Source organism: Musa acuminata, chromosome BXJ3-6 (genome assembly GCF_036884655.1).
Source record: "Musa acuminata AAA Group cultivar baxijiao chromosome BXJ3-6, Cavendish_Baxijiao_AAA, whole genome shotgun sequence".
Classification (NCBI taxonomy): Eukaryota; Viridiplantae; Streptophyta; class Magnoliopsida; order Zingiberales; family Musaceae; genus Musa; species Musa acuminata.
This window is the reverse complement of record NC_088354.1, coordinates 37,394,582-37,417,779: the sequence shown is the minus strand read 5'-3', so window position 1 is coordinate 37,417,779 and position 23,198 is coordinate 37,394,582. Positions and strand designations below refer to the sequence as shown.

The window sequence follows — 23,198 nt, the reverse complement described above, 5'->3', positions numbered from 1 at the left end:
CCAAACCATATCACTCTCATATTTCAAAGTCGAATTTTCCTTGATCAACTCTGACCTAAAACCATAAAATCCCTTGTGATTCAACTCTTGCTAATGGATTATGACGACTAATGGACATAATCAAGTAGATCCTGTCGACTTTATGGCTTTATGGAGAGGGAGCTATAAATCTTAATCATCGACCATCACCCTGTCAGCTTGACAGTCGAAATTTGAAAGGCGTCGACTCATCAACCATAGGAACGCGTTAGCTTATGTTTGTGCTGCTGCAAGTTGCAAACCGTGAGCTAATCAGATTCGTTTTAGGTTAGCATCACATCACATCGAAACATAGACAGGGATGTATGACTGAGTCAAGTGTAGATAAAGCCAATGCATCTGACGTCTGTGTACTGGTATGACTCTTCCTAAAATGACTGATATAGAGGAAAACTCTGATAGAATAATTCTTATATATCGATTTCAACGTAGAATTAATCATGCAGTTATGCTTCTTGGTAATTTGGGAGGGTATTGCACCCTGGTCAAATACTAACATATGACCACATCTACTCTCCTAGAAAGCTATTTTGACATCTAGCTCTATCGAGAAACTCACTCCGTCATTTCAGATCGGAAGACAGCCACAAAAACTCGTAGCTACATGATAAGAAGAGAGGGCAAACCACAGTCAAATTCATAACCGTTCGCAATTTTAAGAAAAGTAAGAAAACATATGGCTCTTTGATACAGAGACAAGTAAGAAAAACATATGGATATGAACGATTGCTTTGCGCAGAGGGAACCGTAAACTTGACCAACGTCTATTACATTGTCAACCATTGTCTCGTCACTGTCTTGCAAATTTTTGGTATACGTTGCATTGTCAACGTGATCACTATCTTACAAAACTTTTGGATACACCAATCTGTGCTTGCATTAATTGAGGGTTGAGAATCGTCCATTCATTGTTGCGCGTCAGAGATGCACGCAGATGGTCCACTGGTTTGCACCCAGAACTCGTGGGTGCCCTTTCTAAGAACGCTATTCAACGAGGGCAACAGTCCAAACCTGGGATTCTTGATTTGACTTCCAACTGGCAATTCCTCTTACCGCATGCTCAAAGAAATAATACAACTGATGGCCTCTGAAGACGGCCGGCCGTGTCTTTGAGTGTTTCCATGTATGTATATACATATAAACCTGTTCCAATACATTGTGATTTGATATGATACTAAACTAATGGCCACTGTGGTGTAAAGACTTGTAATGCAGTTCTAAATCAACGCAATTTGATTAGGAAGACTGTCATGGAAGTCGCCACGTGACATGGAAGCTATTTACAAAACTAAGCACTGTCATGTATATGACGAAGGAAGCTAATTCTACCTCCGATAGTTGATGTACGCATGCAAATAAATTGAAATATACTTTTCCTAGCACTAAACCTATGCAAATATGAACTTCAAATAGATGGCATCTGCATAAATAATATCTCGAGTGCTTCTCAGTTGCACGCATACTTCATTATGATTAGGACTTGCAGGTTTATAATATTGACGTTTATGGATGAAAATTTCAAACCAAATCAATGGTTTATCACTATCATCTGTCAAAGTCGGATTTTCCTCGATCAACTCTGACTAAAAACTATCTATTGTTGTGATCCAACTCTTTTTGATAGATTATGACCACCAAGGTAAACTTTGTCCAAGAGTGGACATAATCAAGCAGATGCCGTCAACTTTGTGGCTTTGTGGAGAGGGAGCTGCAATTCTTAACCATCAGTATCACCCAGTCAGATTGACAGTGGATGCTGTTGAAACTTCAAAGGCGTCGACTCATCAACTACGTAAACATCAGCTTATGTTTGCGCTGCTGCCAGTTGCAAATCGCGAGCTAATCAAATTTTAGGTTAGTATCATATCACATCAAAACATAAATTGCGTTGTAAGAGTGAATCAATTGTAGATAACGTACATGCATCTGACTTTTATGCACATAGACGCGACATCAAAGTTGTAGTATGACTTTTCTAAAATGTCTGATATGCCAGTAAAACTCTGATATGAATAAGTCTTATAATATCGATTTCAACTTTAGATTAATCATACACCTACATTTCTTGGTAATTAGGGAGGATATTGCACCCTGGTCAAATACTAGCATATGACAGCATCTACTCTCCTAGAAAACTATTTTGACATCTAGCTCTATTAACAAACCCATATTGACATTTCATATCGGAAGACATAGCCACATCCATGTCAATATATCAACTTTGAAAATATCGATACCCCTCCTTCGGCCAAAATGTGCACTCTACATAGGGAACAGGTCAAGAAACACTATGATACCTTAGCAAGTCTGTGTTCATACTTGCTGGTCTAAGCTCTTGTATTTTAATCCCTAGGAAGCCGGCGAATCGTCTGTTCGTGTTTGCTGGTCTACGGTATTGTCTTTTAATCTCTAGTAGACTGTCAAATCATGTCACTGTTTGTAGATGACAAAAGATAAGGTGAACCATCATCCTCTAGCGATAGACTCATTCCATCGCCATGACTTCACGGAATCAAAATGACATGATACGTGCCAAAATAGAGAATATTCTTTCCCACCATATATGATATAGATGATCTTCTTCAACGGTGCGATGTTATTCTTGGCATACCACGAAAACTCATAGTTACAAAGATAGGGCAAACCGTAGTAATCTAGAAACTCTGTTTTTATCTTTTTTTCCGCTCTCCATTCATAAGGCTCGTGAAGCTTTAGTCACCTTTGTGAAGCAACTTCTGATATAAGCAGCGTACGAGGGTCACCAGGAAACTCTTAATGTATATTTCTTTACATTTTTTAGACCGACCCTGATGCATCGTTAGAAAGTTCCTGAGAGCATGAGGGATTACACTTTCGACTTTTCCTTCAAGTGCCGCATGAAAATGTTGTCCCAGATGAACCATCGTCAAAACATTGTGATATGATGCTAAAGATTTGCATATTCTTCAAAATTAACGTAACAAGTGATAGCTTTATTCCAAATTAACTTTGAAGATAAGATCACGTCAGTCGTTTACCCTGGATCCCTTTTTTGGCTGCATCCTTCAATGTTCAAACTGCAGGTACAGGATTCTGCTTCCTTTACCCTTCCTATACTACGACGATGACCGCGGGCTGCTCTTCTTGCAAGGCACATAACCCTTTGATGGCGGAAGCGTTTGCTGTCCTGGAAGCGCTCAAACATGCGGAGGATCTACATTGGATCGATCAACTTGTGGATTTAATCTAATTCACAATCCCTCATCTCCGTCATCAATGGCTCCGAGGAAATCCCATCGTACCTTAGAGCCATCATCTCTGATATCAAGCTTTGATGGCCACTCTACAGTCTTTTGTCCTAAGTTTCGTACCAAGAACCTCTAATTGCAAAGCTCACCGGTTAACTTTCTTTTTTGGTAAACAGGATAACTTAGGCATGTCGTCCAACCCACTTGCTGTGTTTTTCTGATTTAAATGAATGTTATTTGTACCTTTAAACGCTAAAAAAAACACATCGACGCCATATACAAAAACTAAGCACCGTCACGTATATAAGTTACACATGCAACGAAACAATTGCGTTACGAAACTTGCTAAAAAAGATGATGAATGAAACTAACACGCTCGGAGTAGGAACACGTCCATGGCGGATTGCTTGTGGCGAAACAATCGACTACAAACTGAAAGTTGGCGTAGGTAGAGATTCTAGAAAAAATAATATATATATATAACAATTATTTATCGTATTTTATAGTTTGTTCTCATTGTAAAGTAGCTGCAGAATCTGACCGCCACCATTGTGATCCCATTATTTTTTTTGTTGTACCATCGACTTTGTTCCAGATGAACCAGTCACAAAACATGGTGAGTCGATTTCCACCCCGGTTTAATGCCATATGTCAACTATTCTAATTCAACTCTGTGATGATACGATAACGTCTGTCATTACGCAAACGGGAAACTGCACGCGAAACTCATAACTGTCATGTCTATAAGAAGGGTGGACGGGCCTGTGGTGTCTCATTACCAGAAAACTAATTAAGCATGGATCTCACCAATACAGCCTTCCTCTTCTCCTTTCTCGTCCTCCTCGTATCGCTCCTGCTTCTCAAGAAGAACAGGTCCAGTCGAGGAGCTCGTGCCAAACTGCCTCCTGGTCCATTTAAGCTCCCTATCATAGGCAGCTTGCACCATCTCTTCAATGCCCTGCCGCATCATTCCCTCACTGCCTTATCTAAGAAATTTGGCCCCGTCATACTCCTGAAGCTTGGTGAGCTCCCCACCCTCGTTGTCTCATCTGTCGAAGCGGCTGCTGAGGTCATGAAAACCCACGACATCAGCTTCGCCTCTCGGCCCACCAACCTGACTCTCCAGACCGCCACATACGGTGACAGGGGCATCGGCTTTACCTCGTATGGATTACACTGGAGGGAGCTGCGCAAGATGAGCATCGTGGAGCTATTGAGTGCCAAGCGAGTCCAATCTTTTCGCTTTATCCGGGAAGAGGAGGTGCATAATCTTGTGCAGTCGATAGTCCTGTTGTCCAACACTGGTTCCACCGTGAACCTCAGTAGGAAATTTGCGCTGTTGGCTAATGACATAGCCGCACGGTCCATCATCGGGAGCAAGTGCAAGTACCAGAAAGATTTCCTACGGATAGTGACGCAAACGCTGGAAGCTGCCGGAGGCTTCAGTTTGGCGGACTTATTCCCGTCATGGCCGATAATTAAACTTCTCAGTGGCGCAACTTCCAAGATGCAGAGGTTCCACCGTGAAATGGACGCGATCCTGAATAGCATTATTCAGGAGCACAAAGAGAGGAAGTCCGAGGAGCAACCGGAGGAGGAGGAGGACTTGGTCGATGTGATGCTGAGAGTTCAAGCTGAAGGTCGCCTGTCATTCCCGTTCGCAGACGAGTACATGAAAGCTATTATGCTGGTATGCTTTTTTTGAAACCCTAATCTTTCCTTACAGTCGCAGTTTCGAGAATCTAATTTCTGGTTTCCTTTTGAAACAAACACGTAAAGGATATGCTCGGTGGGGGTAGCGAGACCTCCGCAACAATACTGGAGTGGGCCATGTCGGAGCTGATGAGGAATCCAAGAGTGATGCGGAGGGTGCAAGAGGAGGTGAGAGAGACTGTCGGAGGAAAGGGAAAGGTGACGGAGAACGACATCAACGGAATGAACTACTTGAGACTGGTCATCAAGGAGACTCTGAGGCTGCACCCTCCTGTTCCTCTGCTGCTCCCCCGAGAGTGCCGGGAGGCGTGCGAGGTTCTTGGTTATCAGATACCAGAGAAGACGAGAGTCTTCGTGAACGTTTGGGCCTTGGGAAGGGATCCTCGATACTGGGACAATGCCACTGAGTTTGAGCCAGAGAGATTCGAGAGTAGGAATTCCATGATCGACTTCAAGGGAACCAACTTCGAGTTCTTACCTTTCGGGGCAGGCAGGAGGATGTGCCCCGGGATGTCATTTGGTTTGGCGAGCATAGAGCTTTCCCTGGCTTGCGTTCTCTACAATTTTGATTGGGAGCTCCCAACGGGAGATGAAGGGAAGCCTCACGAGTTGGACATGAGCGAGACCTTCTTGCTTACGTGCCGGAGGAGGTCAGACCTCTGCCTGCGTGCCATCCCTCGCATTCCTATCTCCGTGACCTGACCTTTATCCAAAAACAAACACTCGTAGTCGTTTCTTGTCCTTTTCATACATGCACTTCAACTCAGGAGTCTTCATCAGTGTCGTCGTCGTCGTCGTTATTGTCATCGTCGTAGTAGCATCGTTACAGATATGTGTTGCACTTCATATAAACAGTGTTGATAGGTATGAGAGGCTCTTTCATGTAAAAGCCTCTTATGGGCAATTTAATATAATGAAATAATATTAAATTAAATAAAAAGGTCTCTGTTTTGATTTTTGAAATAATTAAATATTATTGTCAGTGATGAATGTTACGATAAAGCATAGTTTGGATACCGTAAAATTTCATCTAAATCTTGATTTGGCTTGTTTTCTAGTCAACTGTATCTCCAGTCCAACTAAGAGACATTACGAACCAAGATAAATATAAGTATCCAAATAAACCAAATTCGAACTTTACAGCTTGTTCGATCATTAGTGGTTCTGTAAAGTTTCTCTTAACACATAAGCTAACGCCTGAAGGCATAACATATCCAATTTGTATCTATCATTCATATTCAACATGGTATATCTATTATTGGAAGCGTAAGGCAAAGGCATCTAATCATCAAGTGCATAATAATAGGATGACCTAACTTCAGTATCACTTTCATGCTTCACCAGTCTTAAAACTTGTAAAGCTGTAAAGGTAACAATGGAAAAATAATTAATTAATTAATATCTTATGTCTTGATGTCTAAAAAAAAAACAATTGAAAGTTAATATAACAATCAAGATGGAAGATTAGTACAACATTACTTTTGGTCAAGGAAGCATTTTCATGGCGAATCAACCAGTATTTTATTTGAAATATGGATTTTCAAAGTCCCTTTATCCCTTACGTTGACCTTTTACTATGTTTCTCATCTTTTTGCCTTCGGATTCAGTTGGCTCTTTGATTTGCGATCAGACGAAGGATGTCAACAAGTTTTTGCTTACGTTTGATTCTGTCGTATCTGAAATTTTTTGCATTTTGACTTGTCGTATTTGAAAGCATGAAGCACAAAGAAAACCTTCGATTGGATTTGAAAGAATGAAGCATCTAGAAACCATCTTGTAAGTCAACTTATTACTTTTCTTAATGAGTCCTTTTGTTTTCTGATCGGGATGGATGGCTTAGTTTGTGCTAGTTGTGCATTCACCCTACGGTGAAGATATTTTGTTAGAAGCTATTGCACTGTTATCTCGTAATAAGGGATAGATTCACTACTCTTGTGATTTCTAGAAATGCTATGTGTTCCCTATGTGGAAATGTAGCTCGGTCTTCGATTCACACATTCTTTTGATAGAGAGGGCAATCACTTTATCAGGTCTCTTTGATCCAAGAGGACAAAGGCATCCCTTGGTCAATTTTATTCCCTCTCTCATCTTTAGACAGGGTAGTAGTGTTGCCATTTGACTGACTAGTTTTGCCACATTTTGTAAGTGTGACAGGATCTGAAGTTCTTAGGGAGTTGTCTTTTTTTGGTTTTAGCTGTGCGCCTAGAAATGGGAAGGAAGAACAGCTGGTAGACTGAACACCAGCCATATAATCTATCCCGAAGATTAACGACCATGTAATTGACTGCTACATCAGGTTCTACCAGAGGCCACATCATGGCAGTTTTCAAGGTTCATTTAGTTCATCTAGATAAGCTTTTCCTGGTGGGCTTTGAAACATGATATGTACTCTCAAAACATTTTATAGATTTCTTTTTAATCCTTATTACACTCCATATAAGAAAATCGCCACGAAATGTTTTGTCGCCTACAGTAAAAATCCTGGAACATTCACTTCCAACCAAAGTGGAGTGTAAATTTAGGGTAACAACTAGTTCTGGCTTTTTCCCTTAAAGCAAGATACTTTAAATATAGAACACCATATATGACCTCTCCGCTACTGGATGCACAGTGCCAGACATACATAAAAACTCTTTTGGAAATGATGATTACAGAAAGAGAAAAAAGAAACCTTAAGGCTAATTAGAAAAGAAATCACACTCGTATCTTTTATAAAAGTATGTTACTTATTTACTGGATTCTCGAAGAACCTGTGTGTGTCTTATTTCCTATGTTGCACTGGCTTTTGAATCCAGAAGGGCCAAATACTCTGCTATGGCCTCTCCTTCTTTCATTACTTCCATGTCGTAGTCTGCCAATGGATCACCTGTCAGTTCTTTCGCAAGCTCGTCTTCCATGACTTCGTCTCTTGGATATTTGTGTTCTTCTCCCAGATCCATTTTATCATCATTAGTTAAAGCAGTCGATGGTGGCTCTTGATCATCTTTCGGTTGGTTGATTGTAGCATGCTGGCTGTCCTCTGAATTTGCTCCGACAAGAAGTTTCAACGCATCCTCCTTGGTATGTGACCTTTGCACAGCATCCACAACTGCAGTCGAGAATAGTTAATTCCGAATGCAAATACTGGACAGTAACTGGAGCTAATGGAGATCTATGATCAAACATATGGAACTTGCTGTTTGTGAAAATAAGTATGGTTAGATAACTAGGGCAGAATTAGATGCCTGGGAGTCATCATGAGAAGGGCACCCTTGTCAAAAATAAATTCATGAAACACTTGATTGTCTAAGGAATAAATCAAGCGATGAAATACCTGATGATCGGTTATAACCCAAGGATACTAATTCCTCAATGTCTGCACCTGATGAACCCGATACTCCCAACTTCCTCCTCTTTTCAAGTCGACTCTGGAAGTCAAAAGGTCATTAGTTAGTGAAAATAATAACAGAAAAGCACTCTGAAGAAAACCAAGTACCTGAAGGGCACAATTTCTTTCAGGATTTGTCAACAGATCTAATGCTTTTTGAACATCATTTTCATTCACCCTGAGAGCCTCTGCAGCAAGATCTCTCTCAAAACTGCAAAATAGATTGACAAGTAGTGTACATGTAATGATCCTAGACACCAGAGAGCAATATGATAAGTGCCTGACACAATCTAATGTTCCACAATCCATATAAGCAAAGCCATTACATCTGTCACAGTCTGCTATATTCCATGATTTATTAGTACTGAAAATCATGTAACGATTCCTTCGGGAGAACACAACACAAGAAATAGAAGACAAGTCAAACTTTAACTAGAAAGGATTTTCTTCAACAATGTTACCTCCCCATCTAACAAATTATTAAGAGCCCAAACATGGAACTCATCTTCATTCTTAAGTGAACCTTTTTGTGGCCTCAGCTAAATATGATCAAATTTTCATCAATTAAATCTTGAAAATAGCAGATTTACCACCTCCACCTCAAAGTCATACCTTGTTTGTAAATTTGCTATGACTTCGAAACCACTCTGTGCTCATGCACATTGGTGCAGTTGTAATCAGCATTCAAGTCCTTGTAGGGAACTGATTACTGCTATGAACCAAGCTGAAATCAGCCACATTGCTGTATAAGCTTGTTAAGCAAATTAGGATATTATGAAAGATGTGCGTCACAGATTTTACGTCTCCTAGCTGTTTGGTCATTAAGAAGAACCACTTTGCCAGATAACACTATTAAAGTAGTCTAAAGAAATGTATGTGGCAAAAATCAGAAAATCAAGTGAGGGCCAGTGTATAAGGGCTACAAGGAATCTCTGAACTCTGTTTATTTTAACCTAGTCCTATCTTACTCATACCCAATGGATTAACCTTAAAAGGTGGAGACCTTTAACTAGCATTTAAATTTAGTACGAAATAATTCCTGGAGTCTTGTGGAAAACATAAGAAGATTACCTAGAGATATGAGGAACATGCATTTATTCTAGGTTAGCATATGCTAAATCAGATAGTCACATATTTGAAACGGTGCAAGCTTTGTCTATGAGTTCAGGATATTATTACCGGTGCATATGGAAAAATATGATGTAATTGTTTTTTTGTACAATGAACCCAATAGATAATAAATACGAGGGAAAACTCACATCAGATACTTGCCCTTCCAAGGCTTTTACAATTCAATAACAACAAAATATTAATTCAGAAGTAGCAAGCGGCATATGCTCTGTGATAGAATATGTGATACTGGTAGAAATGAAAGATCATAAAGGATCAATAGCATTTACTTGCTTACCCAATAGATACCAACTCATTTAACTCTTGCAGATTAATGGGCTTGTGATTGGGGGTTGCACCATAACTCTTCTGTTCTCTACAAGTTCAAACAATCAGCAACAATCATTAATTAAAAAATAAGATGAAAACATTCTATGGCAAGGTATAGAGCTATACAAAATCTCCGCTTGTCGCTGAATGTTCTCCTGTTTCCTGAGTATTTTCCTAGCTTGCTCTTCAACCAGGAAATGAACTGCTGATTGAACATCTTGACCAGTCATTCTTAGGGCCCTTTTTGCTGCATTTTCTTTGTAACCCATTCCCATAAGCAGTGACAAAGCTTCATCGGGTACTTGAAGCTAAAGGTATTGGCACATTGAATTAGTATATAAGATGTTCCTTAAATAAGTGAAAAAGGAAAATTCCACAGCTATTAACGAAATATGATAAAGTGGATTTCTTGTCAATCATTGAATAAATTATAAATGCACACATTCATATATACATATGTGTATATTGACAATTGCATATGCACGAGAATGACATACAAAATTTCTCCTTCATCTTCATCTTCTCAATGTTTCCTTCCAATATGCTCGAAGTCGTCTTTTAGATATTATTCTATGCATATTTATGTATGATATGCAAAGAGAAACTACCAAGGTCGAGTTGACAAAAACTTGATTTCTAACTATCATATTTAATAATGATACAAGTGTTCAACCAGAAAACATACTTTAAGAGTAAAATGAAAAATTAGAGGGCTCAAACATCTCCTTTGAGGCCTTAATAGAGTTCACCACAAGAATTGTTCAGATAAGTCCTAGCTTGCTAATTCCTTATTCATATATGCAGATCATTTTGTCATGAATGATAGGTTTTCTCTTGATAAAAAGGTAAAGATCCTCACTGATAAAAGACATTGCCCCACTAGTTCTACAACATCTGCTATATGTCATATCCTATTTATTAAAATTTTAAATCTACTTATGTAGGTTTTCTCTTGATAATATGCTAAAGATGCTCATTGATAAGATCCTTGTTCCACTAATGCTACAAATACTGCTATCTATTAATCAAACCATATCCTATTTATCAGGATTTTAAATCTACCTAGTACCTATGCTATATTATACCAGATCTTGTGACAATATCCAGTAGTAGGAAAAAAATTAAGTTTTTTCTAGAATTTCTGAAGCTATTGTAAGATATAACCACCAGGAAACAAAAATCTATTTGCAGTATTAAATTAGGATGCCAATAAAATTTTATTGGATATTTTCTTGACAAAATATGAAGAGAAAATAGTACCAATAATAGACATATCAATAGTAACAATTGATATAAAATGTTATTCTCAAGCTGATAGAAATGTAAGGGACCTGCATATATTTGGCCTGTGCAGAGCTTAAAGCTTTACGAGCTTCTTCATACTTGTCACTATGATAAGCCACTACCCCTTCCAAGAGCTCTAGTCTCAGATATCTGTCTCAAGAAGTCACAAAACAAATGTGATTTAATAGGAGAAAATTCCAAGGAAACCATTGAGAGATGTAATAGACATAGTACATGTGCTAAAAAAGAACCATACGTGGCAAGTTCTGCTCGATAACCAGCTTGGAGGAGCCTCAAGCGAGTTGAATCTTTACCATGGGAACGTTCAAAACCTTTTCTAGCATTTTCTAGCCGAATTCCAGCCACTGCTAAACACGATATGTCCTGGAGCATGAAGTAGCACCACACAATATCTAGTTGAAGTATCGGCACGTTGTCAATCATCTAGGTATCGGCAGCAAAATGGCCATGGACACATGTTAGAAAAATGTTTTACATGCCAAGAAAAAACTCAATGACTTAATTTACCTCAGTAAGTTTAGGATCACAAAGAGAGAAAGCCTCCTGCATGTACAAAGCTAAAATGGTCAATTTCATGCATATTGTAGTAGTTCCTACAACACAGAATTTTCCTTGCATAATCTCAATGAAGCATAATGGAGTATTGTCAACGTTCTTGACAGATCAAAACAAAAATACAGTTAGTGCAACTAACCTCTCCCATGTACAGAACATCCAAGGCCTCCTTGAACTTCTGTTTTCTAACGAGGCTTCTAGCATTTGTGTGCAGCATCAAACCCATCATCAAAGCCCTGTCAGTCAATATCAATTCTCTCGTTATAATGATTATCATAAAGAATTAAAAATGCTGTATAAAAAATATTATATTCCACAATATTATACAAATATAAAAGTATAAATATGATTTTTTACAGAATAAACGATATACTTTTTATCTGATTCAGATCCCAACATCAATTTTTGACCATTCTGATCCTCTAGTTCTATATTGTAGTCCTCCAGAGGAAGTGAACCATCTGCATGCCTTTCACTTAAAGCTTTAGCAGCATCCCTGTCAACGCAGAGGCATGAAATAACCAACAAGGATTAATACTAACATCCAATTTGACTTTGAGATAAAGTAAACTTATCCTTCACTCCATGGAGAAACAACAATGCATTATAGAAAAGGAAAGGACATATATCATAATTATTCTCGTGGAATAATTATATTGTAATTGTTAATTATAAAAATAACTTTTTCCTCAAGAAAACAGTGGATTATGACTATTGACAATTTGACTAAACTAAGACTTGACTGCACTTGTAAAATGTCATACCGAATGGAATAAGTGATGGAGATAACTTGAAGAGCTAAAGATCCTTGGTTTTAAAATGAACTAAGTCAAGACCAAAAGTATAATTTTAATCCTAAATTATCTAGTGAATTTTCTCAAGATATTTTTCTTAACATGTATAGGAATAGATGCTTGATACGACTAAAACATAATAAGTTAACACTTAACAAAGGTTGGGTATCTCTGGTTCTAGTGCTTGGTTATCTATGTTTTTTGCTTGTGGTCTTGGCATATTGATTAAAGCTTCCTCCATTATTGAGTGCATAAGTTTCTTAGTCAGTCATTGGGTTTCTCCCCAAAAACCATAAAAAATTATGCAACTCCTGTGTTTCATGGTTATCAGTGATCCTTCAACAATGCAAGCCCCTATAAGTCAATAGTTCTGCTTGGTCTTTAACACATTGTTCAAGGATAGCTGATGAAATTACTGACAACAATTTAGCAAGCATAAAGCACAAGGAATAATAAGTAACACTTTTAAGTGTAGTATTGACTATTGAGAAGGCTAATACTAGATAACGTCTACAATGGTTATGCATTGCAGAAAAAGACAATGTTAGTAAAGCTGATGTTGAAGCCCTCAAAGCAATGTTCCCAACTCCAAATGCAATCTACAAAGATTATAAACTGCAGAAAAAACAAAGTTAGTCAAGCTGACGTTGAGGCCCTCAAAGTAATGTTCCGGACTGATAATCCACTTCAGCATTTAAGATTGAAAATTCACTGACTCTTACTATAAGATAATTAGAACATGCTCCCTACCCTAACTGCATTGGAAAAGGTATAGAATGGAAAATTATTACATGTGATAACTAAGTTTTTAAGTGTCCTATTGTCATGTCCTTATTCAGGGTTGCCTAAGGATTGGACTGCATGAGGTTAAGATCTAGGCCAAACCTTGCAAGAAGGTATCGCTTAGATGTCATCACGCCTTAGGCAATCCCAACTAAGCAGGTTAAAAGGGGAGTAGAGAGCTATTGGAGAAGGAAGGTGTGGTGGGCAATCAGGGAGGAGGAAGGAGAGGGGGTTATTAGAATCTAGGGAGGCTCTGAGCATGGTGGAGGAAGGAGAGGTGGTTGTTGGGGTTTGGGGAGGTTCGCACAAGCGGAGGAGAAGGTAAGGACCGCGAGAGGGGCACTCTTAGAGAGGAGAGGAGGAGGGAGAGGGGGGCCATTGCGGTCCATGGCAGCTCGACAGGGAGGGGTAGGGGGCAACAATGGAGGAGAAGGGATGATAGAGAGTGAGTTATCACTAGAAGAGCCTGAAGATCCGCTCAGCACACATAAGTCAATTGCCAACTTCATTTGTCGTAAAGAGGAAGATGTTAACGTCGTTCACCATTGGAGAGGAAGATGTTGCCACCATCGATTACATTTTCTAGGGGAAAAGAAACAAGGTTTCATGCGCGAGGGGAGGGGGGTAAAGGGAAAGGTTTGGTGTGTGTGAAGGAATTGGGCTCACATTGATCTGGTTTGATCTCAATTTGGTTTGGTCCAGGCTCGACTCAATTGGATTTGATTCAAGCACATGCTTGAACTGCCCGACGCCATGGCTTAGGCACGTGCATGGGTTGCGCCCAATTGAAGGTGCCCTCTCAAACTTGATATCGGGCGCTTGGCCTCACCTCATCTCGCCCAGGTGCCTAGGCAAGCGCTCGAGTACACAGTGACTTCACAGTTGGGATTGAATAGAGATGTGGTGTGAGTTAAACCTTCCCCATTTCACCTAAATCTTTGCCCCTAAGATAGGGATTTTAGTGTCCTACATGTTGTACCTATTCCTGTGATACCTATTCAAGCTAAGAATATGTTGCAATAGGCCCTGTCCCAAGAGAGAAAATGAATGCCAAAGGTGTGATGCTATGTGTGCAAGAATATAATAACTAGATATACTACATGGGCACCATCCAGAAGGGGCTCATTCTACCGCCATCATAACCAAAATCACATGCATCTTCTCTTAAAATACATTGAGCCCTATTAGAGTCAGTTACATGTATCCATTCCCACTATTGAACTCTACAATGAGCCATATCACTACAAAACTTAGAGCCATAACATCAGTTTAGTCTTCTTCTATCTTGCATGACAAATTGAAATTGACATGCCTTGTTTAACCAAAGCATTTAAATATGCAGCTCCCACTAAGCTAGGACTTGAATGGGTTAATGTATAAAATCATATCCTCTTGCCAGCAAAGAGGTTGTTATTGTGAAAATCATCCCTAAGAAACAACCTTACGATGATGCCAAGGTTGAAATCCCCAAACTCACTTAAACAATCATCACTTATCTATCCTTGATGAATATTAATCCCAAAGATTTCTTATTCTAGATATTCTAATAACTCATAAATTCATCTCAACTAAAGCATTTCTGATTTGTTATTTTCTAATTGACAAATATTTTGATCAAAGAAACTGTTGACCTTACAATCTATTGAAGTTTCTTATTCAAGGGGCACAAAGTAACATGTTTCTCCACTTTAACCAAGTTTGTAGGCTCATTTGAAAACCATATGGGCACACATAATTTTATGAATATGTTAATCTAAATATTTCTTATTCTAGCTATTCTAATAACTCATACATTCATCTCAACTAAAACATATCTGATTTGTCATTTTCTAATTGACAAATATATTGATGAAAGAACAAGCTCAAATGCAAGCTCATTCGAAAACCATACAGCTAAATGCAGGCTCAAATGAATGACAGCTAACCCAAATAAAAGATGCAGATCATATTCAGATATGGAGTCAGAGACTTTAAACAATATGAATCATTGAAAAGAATCTTAAGGATATGTTTTTATCCAATTGCTTTATAGTTACACATGAGAAATAGCAAACATCACCTGAAACTTTCACAACATACTTTCATATTGGTTACATACAATTAACAAAACAAGGAAAAATGTAGAACCTTACACATTGCTTTCATACAATTAACAAAACAAGGAGACATGCAGTACCAAAGAAGGTTGCTACAAGTCAAAAAAAAAATTATTAGAACTTGTTGGAAGTAATATGAAAGACTTGAATGAGATGATGTTTTGTGACAATAAAAATCAAATGCAAGTTCATTGAAAAATTTCCAGAGATCTTTGAACACAAAAAGATAACTTATGCTAGGGGTCAAAATGAAAGGAAGGAGATCAACATAAAAGAATTTGAGATTTACTTTACTTTAAGTGCAATAGGAACTCCAGTTTTAGTCATTTATATGGATATTAGACAAAAGGTGTTCTACCATCCTAACTATCATCAATCAAGGGTTGCCCCATAGATGCCATTTTGCAGTTGCAAGTTGTAGTCTACAAGGGAATTTCATGAAGAAAAAGGATCATGATTCTAACTGCTAATCAAACAACAGGTGCATTTTTCAATTGAAAATTAGAAGCGATTAAGCCTTTAAGTGACATGAGATGCTAATTTCAGTTTACTACTATATTTTGAATGACTTGTAAAGTGTGGCGATTAAGCCTTTAAGTGACATGAGATGATAATTTCAGTTGACTACTATACTTTGAATGTTTTGTAAAGTGTGAACACAATTTTTCGAATTAGCTTGAAATATTTGCAAAGGATTTTAAGATGGATGTGAGGAGTTACTAGGAAGGATAGGAAAAAATATTTTACTCGTGAACAATTAGATAGCTTCAATAAAGGATAGAACAAAAGAGAATCTTTCAAAACAGTATGGACATATGTAAGGAGATCTATAGATGCTGTAATTATAAGAGATGAGATAATTACTATTAATGGCATGAGGAAAGATAGATGGAGACCTAAGAAAACTTTCCTAGAAACACAAAATAAAAATTTAAATGCTCTTACTTTAACTGAAGATGTTACTTTTTTATAGAGCTCAATGACAGCAATGGATTCATTTAGCCATCCCCAAATAGTTGGGTCATTATAGCTCATTGTTGTTGTTTGTTATTGTTGTTGTAACTTGAATATTTTTGCTGCAAGATATTATAAAACTTTTGAACAGAGAATTGGATCAATAATATTTCAAGGAGATAATAAGGGTAAGGTCTAATGGATGACCAAATATTTTGACTTAAAAGCCTCAAGATCAGATCTTTTTTAGCATAAGCAACATATAAACATGGATATTCCATAGTCAATTGGAAAGGTGAATAGTGTATTTGGCTTAGGAAGATTAAGGCTAGTACTCCCAGAAGGAACAAGATTGTTCGGTAACTACAATTTCTGGATCAAAAGTAGTAATAAGACTACAGCCCATAAATCCACAAACATGTCTTTTACATGCAAGACACGAACGAGGCATGTGTATATTGATAAACAGCATGAAGTATAAAATATAAGACGTCACCCTCAAGATGCACTTGTGTGCATCTGAACATATTTTCAAGCAAAGGAGACCTGAGTTAGAAAATGATACCATACTTCTCTTTCATGTGATCCTTATTCTTATATCTCATCAAGCAATCTTCAACATGGCTACACAACTACACCACTATCCAGACTTTATCCAGAATGTAGTGTGGTTCTGCAAGCCAAATTCATAAAAATAATACGAATCCATTTTCTTTTTGACAATGGTATTAGCAGCTCCCATATTTGGATTCATGTTGCTCTTCTATGACCTACGTGACTAAAATTCAAGCATGAAAATAGCCTCTGATTGCAGAGATGAGGTTGTTGACAATTAACCCTCGTTAGCATCAGTGAAAGCTACGAGTTGGGCCATCTTATTTTATCAATAGTTGTCTCAAGGAAGTTTCTCTGTGCAATGTGAAATTTGAATCAGATGACTGATGTAATTTTCTCACAAGTCAACCGTTCAATGACCCGGTCAACAACCAAAATCTATACTAGATTACAGATTTCACCCTCAACCAAGAAAATATCAATAGTTCTCTCTTAATTGTTTGAGCAATCGGTATAATTACAAGCATTCAACATGAAAAATGTTTTTCGCCTATGTCCCCAAGCAAGAAACGAACTACACAGGCGTAATCTAACACATATTTCAAAGAATTCAAGTGGTCTATAATAATGAACCGATTTCAATCAAAATCCTCATTTAGCTAAAGCATAACCAACAGAATAATTCACAAGGAGCAGAACCTCATCCTTGCAAAAAGCAGCGGACGGAACCGAAAAGAGGAAAGGAATTAACGCAATAGAAGTAAAAGATGGCAAGATCAAGCGATTGAATTCGCACCTGATTCTCGCAAGCTTCTTCGCATGCTCGGCCTCAGAGGCCGCTTGATCATTGATCGCTTTCCCCCGGTCGCCACGCACGACGGTAGCGAGCACTTTGGCGTTGTTCTTGAGCCCCAACTGCCCCAGCGGCTTCGCCCGGCTGTCGTCCCTCAGGACCTTTCCCCCGCAGATCAGATTGACACAGTCCGGGGCGGCGCCCGCCCGCCGAGCCACTTCTTGGCGGAGCATCGGCAGCGTCCATGCCTCCAGTTCAACCTCGATGACCCCCGACCACGCTCCGGCGATTCTCACCTTCGCCTCCGCCTCCGACTTCAGGTCGCCGCTGCCGACCGACGGTGACGCCGAGGTCGAAGTCGTCGTCGCCTTTTCTTCTTTCTCCATCGCGATTCGCAACCAACCGGTGAAGGCTTCGAGGGTTTTATAGCCTTACCTCTCTCTGCATAAAGTTCCCCGAGAACTGAAAACAAAATTATAATTATTCCTAGTGATATATGAAATTACTGTTTAACCCTTAATTATGATACGTAGATTCTATAGTGTAACAAATTAATATTCAATAAGGATCTTTTATGTGAAAAATCCCGGATTTTGGCAATAAATGAGATGATGAAGATCATGAGAAGAGAGATCATCAAAAACCTAATATCTCTATGAGAAATCCAAATATTTTTGTAGCAAATAATGAGTCCAGGATTTTTTAATTCTCGATCGAATAAAAATCTTATTTTTGATTTTTTTTAATTTGATCGATCAAATTTGATAGGGTGTTTTACAAATATATCTCTATAATTAAAAGAGATGGGCTTAAGAGACACTTTCGAAGCATCGAGATCCTTATAAAAGTCGTCTTGAGTGGGCACGTCATCGAAGAAGACTTGATTGGGAAGTCTCTCTTCTTTAGGATTCTTGGGTGGTAAGTTAGCCTTCCAAGTACTCATGCGGTCAGGGAAGCAAAGATCAGCGAGAACATAATATGTAGTCTATGTTCTAATTGTATGAATCATATTAACAAAATTGTTAATATGATAGCTTTAAACCAAAGCCCGGTAATCATACGTCTAAGCTTTGAAACAAAGGTAATCAAAAGGTGCTCTTTTAGGGGTCGATAATATTGCATAATTAAAGTCATGCTCACCTTCCTATGTAGGTTGATGATTAATAAAAAGTGGAAGAAGTGTAACACTGTGACTCGATCTTACATGGAAAGTGAGCTTATGTTAGTAGCAAAGTTTGAATAAAGTTAGTAGATAAGTTATTCTTAAACTACAGCACCTTAGCCCCTTAGGTAAGCCAAGCTGGACCACGATAAAAAGAGGTAAAGATAATTAAAAATAAAAAAGTAATGGATGAAGAAAATAATGGCTTTCTCCAACTAATTAATGATTCACGTCCCAGATAAATTTTACTTTTATGGTTTCTTCTCTCTTCATAGGTAAGTTGGAGGTTTTGCTTTGGTTCATCAAATTGGTGCACCATCTCGAAAGTGCCTTATCAAATGCCTCTTTAAAAGCTATTAAGCTTATCAGTAACTCCGGGAAGACAAGGAGACCAATTTTGAGTTGAATGAGGAGGAAGATAAAAGGCTAATTTATTTATAATAATCTTTCGAGCTATTCTTAAACATCCAAATGAATTTTGAATGATTATTATAATACATAATTTTATCATAATCTTATTATTTCTCACAAAAGGTTAAACCATATTAAATCTATTAAATTTAATGATATTGTTTTTTTACCAACCTTAGGAGATCAGGAGAAGTTTGTTGATTTTTACTATAATTTATAGTTAGATCTAACAACTATTGGCTTTCATATTGATAACTCTCATCGTAATGATCTAATTAAAATCTTTCTTCGTAGTGAAATTTAGGATATGATAATCATACGATTAAATTTGATAGAGGTTGTTGACTATTGTTTAATCGTTTTTATTCTATTTCAATATTGTATGTTTTATAGGTACAAACTTTTATCACTTTTATCTCTAATTGTCTCGAATCCAAAGTATAGACTAGACTTGAGGGTTTCTTATCGAATTTAATTATCATAAAACAATCTATTTTTCTTCTAAAGAGAAATATTCAGGATAATATTTTAGTGATCAATCTCATTCCACATAAAAGTTCAAGAGCAGAAATTCTTTAATTATTATTAAAATATTTAGATAAGTTTATCTTGAAAAGCTATTACTAATATTATAAATCGGAGAGCTATGACTAATATTATACACGCATATTTTCTTGATTTATATTTTTATGTCGTCTCTCGAGTCTGCACTCAATTATTGGGAACCCTCTGAGATAGTATTAGTTGTGTCGGCTACGCAGTATCATTGACAGAGGAAGCCATCAGAATGAACTGAGCTTTGCGGCACCTGGGAGATCACAGCCATTACCACTCTCAAGCTGACAAAGCGAGATTAAAATCACCCAGTTGGACGGCTGTAAAGCCACTGTCCACATGATTTGACGAGCATTTAACTGTTTACTGTAAAATCATATAGTTGTTTACTGTTCAAAGCTTAACCCATTACATGAGATGGGATCGCCGAAGGTTTCTCCCTATCCCAAAATCATTATTGTGATGCATATATTACCAAATCCAGCTTCTTGGTTAGAGGACTACACATACTTGCATTTTGTTGTAAATATAAATCGAATACTTTTCTCCCTTTCATAAACTATTTGACTATATCACCGATTAGAAGATATTCTAACTCTAGTAGTAAAGATGAACGTTAAATAATTTGATGTTTATGTATGTTAGATTATGTGGTTCTATTTAATTAGATAAGATATATTATGAATATGATTGAATTTTGATTATCATTATTGGCTAATATAAAAGAAGTTCAATTAAGATAAGATTCATTCGGAGACATTTTTTACGAGAAAAACTCTCATAATTATTTATTCTAGACCCTCTACTTTTATGTATAAATAGATAAGAGAACACATGAGAAGACTATAAGAGTAGGTGACATAGATGAAAAAGATGAGTCTAATTATTCTTGCAGATTGAAATTTCAGATGTATATACTTGTAGATCAGATAAAATTTATTTTATTTTTAATAACAACAATAGGTACGTTTCGTAATATTGTTTAGATCCATTATTGTTTGATTTCATATTCTAACATGAAATTTTTTTTCACATTACAGATAGCATAATTATAGAATTTATGCTAACAATCTAAACTTAAATTTTATACTCAAAGTTCTCTTATCTAAATTAACCCAGCATTATTATCTCCAAAAGATTCACATAAGTCTTGGCAGAAGCAACGACATGAAGTTGATAGAGATGAAGGTTGAAAGTTTGTCAAAGGATGCGTCGAGTTTAGCTGTCCATGGACCGGGCACCACAATCATGGTCGCCCTCCTATCTTCTCCGGTAAAACAATTGAAACTTGAGCCTCAAGTTGTTGGCCATGGCAAAGTCCGAGGCAGTGTTTTGGTGAGCCTCACAGCCCCAGGCAGTGCCGCGCACGAATGACGAGAGAAAGAATTAAAACTCCTCGGGCTACTGCCTCTCTTGGAGTAGTTGACAGGGCAGAGCTCTCCGGCCAAGGAGAGGTTGAGCTTTGTTAATGGACAGGCCGAGGGGACATGGAAACAGCCCCCACGTTCTCCTCCTCCCTTGCTTTCTTTATTGCTCTCCCCACCCCCACAAGACTCTCTTCCCCTTGACAAAATGTAGTGTTCCTCATCACTAGGGTATTAGGATATGCCCTGTGCACTCTTCATAAAGACCTCCTCTAACCCTAACACATCCCCTTCGGTTTCGCCCAGTTCTACTTCCTCCTCCTGAGTTGCTGAATTCAAGATGGTCTGCGCCCTATTCTCTTTACATCAGTGTATGTTGACAGATTCAGCTGATCAGTTTATTGATCAATTGCTTTCCGGCTTCTTCGTGGTCATCAGGAAGCTGGTAAGCCGGCGTGGTTGGAGGCCCTCGACAAGCAAAGATTCTTCGTGAGCTGCTCCGTGCACGAGAACGCGAGGAAGAAGGAGAAAAACATATGTTGTTTGGATTGTTGCACGGCGATTTGCGCCCACTGCTTGCGGTCTCACCACGGCCACCGGCTTGTGCAGATACGGCGATACGTTTACCATGACGTCGTCCGGTTTCAGGACCTCGACAAGCTCATCGACTGCTCCAGTGTTCAGGTTACAACCTATAAAACTAGTGTTGTTTTAGTAGAACATATAATCCGTGACGGTATCTAAATGATACAGTCTCAACTGATGCATGCAGTCGTACACTATTAATAGCTCGAAGGTGATCTTCCTCAAGAAGCGTCCACAGAGCAGACAATTCAAAGGATCAGGAAACATATGCACCTCCTGTGACAGGACCCTCCAAGAACCTTACGTTCACTGCTCGCTGGAGTGCAAGGTCGGCAACACAGTAAACCATTTTGCGGGTCACATGGATTGAACGATAAGACTCGATCCGATTGTCTTTTTTGCTTGCAGGTGGATTACATATCAAGAGAAGGCAAGGATTTCTCGCCGTACCTCAGGACATGTCGATCACTGCAATTGAACCCTGAGCTCATCACGGCGCCAGAAGCCGATGCTGGTGGAGATGATGGAAACGAGACGACACGCTCGACCGTCGTCCAAGGTGAGGATGATGCTATGTGCTCGTCGGACTCCGAGAATTTTAGCATGCCATATGTTGGTTTCATCCGGAAGAAGCGAAGTGGGCTACCATGTCATTGTTCGAGGTCAGCTAATAGAATGAGTCACGATGGCATAGCTGCAAGCAGCAGCAGGAGGAAGGGCATTCCACAGAGATCTCCTTTGTGTTAGAAGAAACTGCTGCCATTTTTGTCTGCCATCATCTTCTTGCTGCATAATAAACCACTCGTTGAGTCTGTAAGTTTAGTGTGTAAATGGCATCACGTGACCCTCAATTCCAGGCTTCCATGTACAGTTTCCGAAGAGCCAGTTAAAACACCACTTAATTAGTCTGCATGAACTAAAGAACTCGAGTTTAAATGTTTTTGGTTTCCTTCTCTCTCCCTTCCATGTGTTTATGGTGTGGCCGATGTTTAGCGTCGTTACAACTCTTGCACGCTTTGTGTATCGTGCCCATCTTACTCTGCCATGTCCGACTGTGAGGAGTGAGCTTAATTTGGCATGTTCCTGAAGCCATATACTTTGGAGCAGCAACAAGCGCAGCTGGGAAGCTCGGGAGTTACACTCTTACCCCATCACGTAAGCGCTTTGCTACATGATAATAAAATAGTAATAAAATATATTTAAATAATAAAACAGTAAAATACCTCTATTTCCTTAGATAAATCCGGACCAAATCACCAACATTAAACTTTATATATTTTCTGTGTTTGTTGGTAGCTTCCATGTACCTCTCTTTCATATAGTTTCTTTATAACGATGCATAAAACGATCATAGGTAAACTCAATTTGTGGAAGAATGAAATCCCACTGTTTAATATTCTTACCAACATACATTCTAAGCAATTTCTCAAGTTTTTGTTCGTTAGTGTCTATCAATTTATGGATAATGTGAGCTGTTGAAATTCAAAAAAATACTTAATT

The 23,198-nt window shown here is 38.4% G+C and overlaps 3 protein-coding genes across 3 annotated transcripts; 2 read left to right on the top strand and 1 right to left on the bottom strand.

The window, feature by feature from the left end:
- The first annotated feature begins 4,057 nt into the window (after positions 1–4,057).
- Positions 4,058–5,945, top strand: LOC135639626 (desmethyl-deoxy-podophyllotoxin synthase-like). Its single transcript, XM_065153468.1, has 2 exons — positions 4,058–4,956; positions 5,046–5,945. The coding sequence occupies exons 1-2, from the start codon at positions 4,063–4,065 to the stop codon at positions 5,679–5,681; spliced, it is 1,530 nt and encodes a 509-aa protein (XP_065009540.1). The 5' UTR covers positions 4,058–4,062; the 3' UTR covers positions 5,682–5,945.
- A 1,551-nt stretch (positions 5,946–7,496) lies between these two features.
- Positions 7,497–18,051, bottom strand: LOC135641336 (uncharacterized). The gene is made up of 11 exons (XM_065156695.1): positions 17,625–18,051; positions 12,020–12,142; positions 11,786–11,882; positions 11,599–11,634; positions 11,327–11,514; positions 11,118–11,220; positions 9,913–10,094; positions 9,755–9,832; positions 8,455–8,557; positions 8,293–8,386; positions 7,497–8,067 (listed from the first exon to the last, which is right to left on the bottom strand). The coding sequence occupies exons 1-11, from the start codon at positions 18,005–18,007 to the stop codon at positions 7,748–7,750; spliced, it is 1,707 nt and encodes a 568-aa protein (XP_065012767.1). The 5' UTR covers positions 18,008–18,051; the 3' UTR covers positions 7,497–7,747.
- Positions 18,052–21,323: 3,272 nt separating this feature from the next.
- Positions 21,324–22,589, top strand: LOC135640206 (protein RGF1 INDUCIBLE TRANSCRIPTION FACTOR 1-like). Its single transcript, XM_065154439.1, has 4 exons — positions 21,324–21,456; positions 21,552–21,797; positions 21,886–22,026; positions 22,107–22,589. The coding sequence occupies exons 1-4, from the start codon at positions 21,454–21,456 to the stop codon at positions 22,443–22,445; spliced, it is 729 nt and encodes a 242-aa protein (XP_065010511.1). The 5' UTR covers positions 21,324–21,453; the 3' UTR covers positions 22,446–22,589.
- Positions 22,590–23,198: the final 609 nt, after the last annotated feature.